This window comes from Chiloscyllium plagiosum, chromosome 39 (genome assembly GCF_004010195.1).
Source record: "Chiloscyllium plagiosum isolate BGI_BamShark_2017 chromosome 39, ASM401019v2, whole genome shotgun sequence".
In the NCBI taxonomy this organism is placed as follows: Eukaryota; Metazoa; Chordata; class Chondrichthyes; order Orectolobiformes; family Hemiscylliidae; genus Chiloscyllium; species Chiloscyllium plagiosum.
In genome coordinates this window covers 27,375,201-27,382,047 of record NC_057748.1, presented here as the reverse complement: position 1 = coordinate 27,382,047, position 6,847 = coordinate 27,375,201, and the positions used below count along the sequence as shown (strand labels likewise).

At 57.0% G+C, this 6,847-nt stretch overlaps 1 protein-coding gene across 4 annotated transcripts in view; it reads right to left on the bottom strand.

Annotated features, from left to right (window-relative positions):
* The window catches only part of LOC122542371 (Snf2-related CREBBP activator protein), a 44,600-nt gene that overhangs the window by 10,623 nt on the left and 27,130 nt on the right, over positions 1–6,847 (bottom strand). For all 4 annotated transcript variants that reach the window (XM_043680084.1, XM_043680081.1, XM_043680083.1 and 1 more), the window contains exons 12-17: positions 6,408–6,640; positions 5,390–5,567; positions 3,532–3,668; positions 2,550–2,719; positions 1,816–2,008; positions 710–846 (exon numbers count right to left, since the gene is read on the bottom strand). In XM_043680084.1, the coding sequence (XP_043536019.1) occupies positions 710–846; positions 1,816–2,008; positions 2,550–2,719; positions 3,532–3,668; positions 5,390–5,567; positions 6,408–6,640 (1,048 nt within the window). The remainder of the gene's footprint in view (positions 1–709; positions 847–1,815; positions 2,009–2,549; positions 2,720–3,531; positions 3,669–5,389; positions 5,568–6,407; positions 6,641–6,847) is intronic.

The window sequence follows — 6,847 nt, the reverse complement described above, 5'->3', positions numbered from 1 at the left end:
AACTTCCCCACATCCAATCCACCCTAACCTGCATATCCCTGGGCACTACGGGACAATTTCCCCACGGCCAACCCACCCTACCCTGCACATCCCTGGGCACTACGGGACAATTTCCCCACAGCCAATCCACCCTAACATGCACATCCCTGGGCACTATGAGACAATTTCCCACGGCCAATCCGCCCTAACCTGCACATCTCTGGGCACTACGGGACAATTTCCCCATTGCCAACCCACCCTAACCTGCACATCCCTGGGCACTACGGGACAATTTCCCACAGCCAATCCTCCCTTCGCTTCACACCTTTGGATTGTGAGGGGGAACCTGAGCACCCGGAGGAAACCCATGCAGTGACAGGGAGAACGTCGCCACTGTGTGGAGTCCGGACATTCACCCAAAACTGGAATCAAACACAGATCCCTAGTGCTGATGGGCATCCCTTTGTCCTGGGAATCAGCTGATTCAGGAGTCTTCTGTGAACTACCTCTGCTGGGGTCTGTCCCTGCCTCAAGTGAGGAGACCAGAACCGCGTATTGGGACCCTTTTACATCAGGAGCAAGGGGTTAGATGCGGAGTAAAGCTCCCTCTACACCTTTCCCTCCCCATCAAACAATCCCAAGACAAGGATGGCACAAGGTTAGATATACACAGTAAGTCATGTCTTCCCCACCCCAGCCCCGTGAACGTTAGTGGCCGGCTGTCACTTACGAAGCCTGGGACATGAAGTCGTCGTACAGGTACCGCTGCCGTTTGGAGAGGCGACACTGCACCACGTGCTCATATTTCTTTGGCATCTGTTTCTCCACATCCACTTTGATCCTGCGAAGGAGGAATGGTCGGAGAACCTAGGTTGGGGGGGTGCAGGGAAACCAGAGAGGAGAAATCAAACTTGGTCAAAATTAAACCCACCGGCGGCTGGAGTGGAGCAGACCAGCTGCAGGCAGACCTGCTACAGACCCTGAAAGTACACCCTTCACCTATTCAGAGATGTCTCGGTCATAAAACCCACTGGGTTTCCTGGGGGAAAAAGGGATCTGCATATCCCGAATTGTACAAAAAGTGCAGTGGGGATCGACTGATCCAGAGATTCCAAATCCCATTCCCCGCACATTAGAAAACTGTAGCTCCCCCAATCTCAGTCCTGATGCAACGGAAACCTGCAGATCCTCACTCTCCACTGATCTCCATGCTGTTGGCATCTGCTAATCCATAACCTCCCCACCCATCACACCTTTGTACAGGAGAGTTTGAGAGATTCTGAACCTTAGCCTTCCATTACCTCCCCTTCCACTGCAACACAGTGACAATCCATGGATCCTGATTTGCAGCAGGGATCCCCGTAGATCCAGAATTCCTCAATATTAGTGGTGGTAGATGGGTCCTGAATCGGACTCTTTTCCCTCTGTAATGGGAATCTACTGACCCGAATCCAGGTCTACACAGGGTTGTGTGAATCTATAGCCTGCAGGCCGACCTGTTGTAAATCGCTTTCATTAACAACCTCCCGCACTCGCTGAGCTGAGTCCACAGTCACCGAAATGATAAAACTTCACAACTGGTTCTTGAGCTCACTCCACGGCTATGTCTCTGGCAGCCCCTCCACCCCCGCCCAGTCAGCCCTTAGACCACTTCCTGCTGAAATATCCCTCTCCATAATCTCCTGCGACCCTCCGAGATCTCTGCGCTGTTCTAATTCTGGCCTCAAGCACCCCCCACCCCCCCCAACGCTCCTCTGTTAGCAGCTAGGCTATGGACCTGGGACTACCGCTGGAGAGGGGGTGGGGGCAGAGGGAGCTGGGCGATGTGGTGCATACCTTGTGCAGCCTCTTGACTAGGTTCTCGTTGTACTCCTGGCTGCCCTCGATCATGCCTGTCAGCGGGTTGGAGAACCACTCCTTGAACTCTCGGTGTGACTGGAAGACGTGCGGCATCAGGAAGTGCATGAGGGACCAGAGCTCCATCAGGCTGTTCTGCAACGGCGTCCCAGTCAACAAGAGGCGACGCTGGCTGTCCATGCACCGAGGGAGACACAGAGACAGTGAGAGAGAGAGACACAGCCAGCCATCGATCACTGACCGGGCGAGGGCTGGGCTCCAGGTATGGCAGTCACAGAGGAGAGTGGTGGGATGGTCGCGTGACAGAACAGACAGTTTAACGGGAGAAAGCAGGAAGGAATGGCCCCAAGCCGTCCACTCATCGTCAGCCACACACGTTAGTTTGCTCCTTGTGCAGCTGCCAAAAAGGTCAGCCAGCACCTCACCCTGCACTGCACCTCCCCTGGGAATGCAGAGTAAAGCTCCCTCTACACGGCTCCCCCCACCACCACACTCTCAGGGCCAGATACAAAGTAAAGCTCCCTCTACACTGTCCCACATCAAACACTCCCAGGACAGGGACAGCACAGGGTTAGATACAGAGTAAAGCTCCCTGGGCACAGTCCCTTCCAATCCCAGGGACAGGGACAGCCCAGGGTTAGCAGAAGGTGAACAGTGTGGATATGGGAGTATTGTGGGGCGATGCTGAGAGAGGACGGGGTGGAAACACCAACCTGTTAAAGTTCAGGAGTGACTGCCAGCGTTGGGACTTGAAGTTTTTGATGTTCTGGGCCTCGTCCAGGATCATGTATTTCCAGTTTTTGCGGCGGAACGCTTGGTGATCCTGGAGCACCAGTTTGTACGAGGTGATACAGACGTGGAAGGCATTTGGCTTGGTCCAGCCCTGCAGTGGGGTGGGGGGCAGGAGGAACAAGTGGGATACCCCAAAGGGAAATAAATACCAACAGTTAAACTGAGGACTGGAGGGGGTTTATGCCCCCTAGAATAACGAGCACTGAAGCTCCCACCTGAACCAGACCCCTCTCCCCAAGAATCCCTCAGCTCATCGCCAGCTCATCGCCACGTGAAGCATCGCAGTCAGACGGGCCCCCTCGCCAGCTATGGAGGCAAGAGGCCATTTGACCAGCAACTTCCGCCCAGGCTCCGAGTAAACGCTGTCGATCCGACTCCCGCGTTCTTCCTTTTCAGACAGCCAACAAACTCTCCGCAACTGAACCCCACCCCAGGCAGCATTCGCCCCAGATCTCAACAGCTTCTGTGTGGCTTGTATCTCCCAATCACCGATCTCCTTCTGCCCGTGCTCTCAATCCCCCAACCCCAGAAAAACATACAGCACTGACTGCACACCCACCAGACCCCCATCGCTGCCCCCAACACCTCAATCAGGTCTCCCGCACTACCATCCCTCCTCAAGAGGGGAGCAGCCCTGGTGCCTCTGACCACTGGACCTCCCCGATTGCTGGACCAATTCCTGGGAACCGTTACCACGGCCTTTCTCAAGCCTTCACATTACTTCCAGGGCGACCCCAAGAACAGAACCCAATGCCTGGGCACAACTTGCTCACACTGCTGCAGCAAAATCCACGCTGCTGTCCGCTTCAAAAATGTGCGCACACCCTCATTGGGTACCCTCACTGCTGACACACAACTGGCATACGCAGACCTGTGGCGGGCCAGGCGTGTGACCCAGCCTACCTGGCGTTTGAGTTTCCGCTCCTTCTGCACACCGTAGTAGGTGAGGATCTTGAAGGAGGGGCACCAACGTTTGAACTCCATCTCCCAATTGAGCATCACACTCGTGGGCACGATGATCAGGTGGGGACCCCAGTTGCCTGGAAAACAGAGATAGAAGTCAAGGTTAGGCCAGGGTGGGGAGACGCCAGCGCTGCGGGATTGTACTGCACGTGTTCAGGGTGGGGAAGACGCCAGCGCTGCGGGATTGTACTGCACATGTTCAGGGTGGGGAGACGCCAGCGCTGCGGTATCGTACTGCACATGTTCAGGGTGGGGAGACGCCAGTGCTGCAGTATTGTACTGCACGTGTTCAGGGTGGGGAGACGCCAGCGCTGCGGTATTGTAATACACGTGTTCAGGGTGGGGAGACGCCAGCGCTGCGGTATCGTGCTACACGTGTTCAGGGTGGGGAGACGCCAGCGCTGCGGGATTGTACTGCACGTGTTCAGGGTGGGGAGACGCCAGCACTGCGGGATTGTACTGCACGTGTTCAGGGTGGGGAGACGCCAGCGCTGCGGTATTGCACTGCACGTGTTCAGGGTGGGGAGATGCCAGCGCTGCGGTATCGTGCTACACGTGTTCAGGGTGGGGAGACGCCAGCGCTGCGGTATCGTACTGCACATGTTCAGGGTGGGGAGACGCCAGCGCTGCGGTATTGTACTGCACGTGTTCAGGGTGGGGAGACGCCAGCGCTGCAGTATTGTACTGCACGTGTTCAGGGTGGGGAGACGCCAGTGCTGCAGTATTGTACTGCACGTGTTCAGGGTGGGGAGATGCCAGCGCTGCGGTATTGTACTGCACGTGTTCAGGGTGGGGAGACGCCAGCGCTGCGGTATTGTACTACACGTGTTCAGGGTGGGGAGACGCCAGCGCTGCGGTATTGTACTGCACGTGTTCAGGGTGGGGATACGCCAGCGCTGCGGTATTGTACTGCACGTGTTCAGGGTGGGGAGACGCCAGCGCTGCGGTATTGTACTGCACGTGTTCAGGGTGGGGAGATGCCAGCGCTGCGGTATCGTACTACACGTGTTCAGGGTGGGGAGACGCCAGCGCTGCGGGATTGTACTGCACGTGTTCAGGGTGGGGATACGCCAGCGCTGCGGTATTGTACTGCACGTGTTCAGGGTGGGGAGACGCCAGCGCTGCAGTATTGTACTACACGTGTTCAGGGTGGGGATATGCCAGCGCTGCGTTATTGTACTGCACGTGTTCAGGGTGGGGATATGCCAGCGCTGCAGTATTGTACTACACGTGTTCAGGGTGGGGATATGCCAATGCTGCGGTATTGTACTGCACATACCTGGATCCATCAGCAGTGCAGTGTTGCGAAGCATGGATGGGGTACAAGGTGCCATCATCGCAGTATTCTGCAGGTTAGTGGTGTGACGCACCAATATCTCAGTATTCCACCAGAAGTACAGAATAGGATGGGTTGGCTTCGCCATATGTGGCGACGGGGAGGATTGTATCAGTAATGCATCGCCTGCAATGGTGGAATGTATCAGCTCTGCAGGAATCTGCAGCATGTTTGGGATGTGTCAGCATCACAGTATCCTGCTGCACATCCTGAGGCGTGGACATGTCTGCATTACTATATCCAAACACAAAATGGTGGGGGTGGGGGGGGGGGGGGGGGGGGGTCAGCAATCTCCCTCTTCTGTCACTGTGGATACGAGGTGAGAGAGCTCGACCGTGAAACACAAACCCCAACCTCCCACATGCACCCGTTTTCTCTCCCCCCCCCACCCCCCACTGCCCAAACGGATACTCCTTCAACATAACCGCTCGCACCCATCGCTGAGAGAGGAGGCAGACGCACATTTCTCTATCGCCAGGTGGGCAAGCAGGGCGATGGTCTGGATGGTTTTGCCGAGGCCCATCTCGTCGGCCAGGATCCCGTTGAGCTTCTTCTCGTACATGGTGACCAGCCAGTCGAGGCCGATGTGCTGGTACTCGCGGAGGGTCCCACGCAGTAATGAGGGGACGGGGGTCTTCACCTGCAATGCGCGCACACACACACACACAAAAGACACGCCTTCAGTCAACCACAGGCAGCCCGCGGATGCCCCCAACCTGAGGCAGCCCCACTTCACCCACCTGGCAGCAAAGTGTTGCCCCTCTCGAGGGTAAATTACGCAGTCAACAGCTGGCCCCCTGGCAGAGCACCGATACCGAGGGATGGTGGGCACGACGGACGGGGGGGGGGGGCGGCGAGTGAACACGTTGGCAGGCCGTGTTGCAGCTGTGGAACAGGCCACTGGGGCCGCGCTTGGAGTGTGGCGCTCGGTTCCAGTCACCACACCATAGCGAGGATGCGGGGGCCCCCCGGAGAGGGTGCACCAGAGGTTTACCGGGACGATGGTGCCTGCATTGGAGAGCACTCACCAGAAGGAGAAACCTGGATTGTAAATTGCCACATTGGAGACGGAGGGGTGACCTGACAGACATGGGTATGGAAAGGGTGGGTCGTCATGACTCACTTCTGCCCCAGGGTGGAAATGTCAAATACTACAGGCTTATGGCTTTAGGGGGGGGGGGGGAAAGAGTGCTCATAAGGATACGTGAAAGATAGCCATTTTTCTTAAAATACTAAACCCTGAGGGTGGTAGGTGCTTGGAACGTGCTTCCAGAGGTAAAGGAGATACATTAGGCAATGCTCACAAGGCATTCCGACACTCCAACAGGCAGGGAATAGGATGGACAGGGACCTCATTGCAGGGAGTAACGGTATCATGTTGGGACGAAGGGCCTGCCCCCTCCCCCTCCCCCCCCCCCCCCCCCCCCCCCCCCCCCCCACCCCCCCCCCCCCCCCCCCCCTCTGCCCCGCTGATGATTACCTGGGTTGTGGCCAAGGTGTAGCCCTTGGGCTGGAGGCTTTCCGCAGCGGCCGCGATGTCGGTGATCTCCTTCTTGGGCCCCCTGGCATCACCTGGGGCCAGTTCCCGGTTCAGCTCGCCGTCTCCATCCTCCCCCTGGATCAGGTACTCCACCCCAATGTCCTCATCGGTGGTGTCCTCCGCATCGTCGTCCTCCTCCTCATCCTCATCCGTGGCACTCGAGTTCTCAGAGCCTGAAGACGGGGAAAACACGGACATGAACAGACAGATTCTGACAAACACAGAGCTACTGATTCCAGTGTGAGATCGATACAAGGCTATGGGGAGAGAGCGGGGACAGTGGGATTAGTTTGGGGACTGATACAGGGCTATGGGGAGAGAGCGCGGGGACAGTGGGATTAGTTTGGGGACTGATACAGGGCTATGGGGAGAGAGCGGGG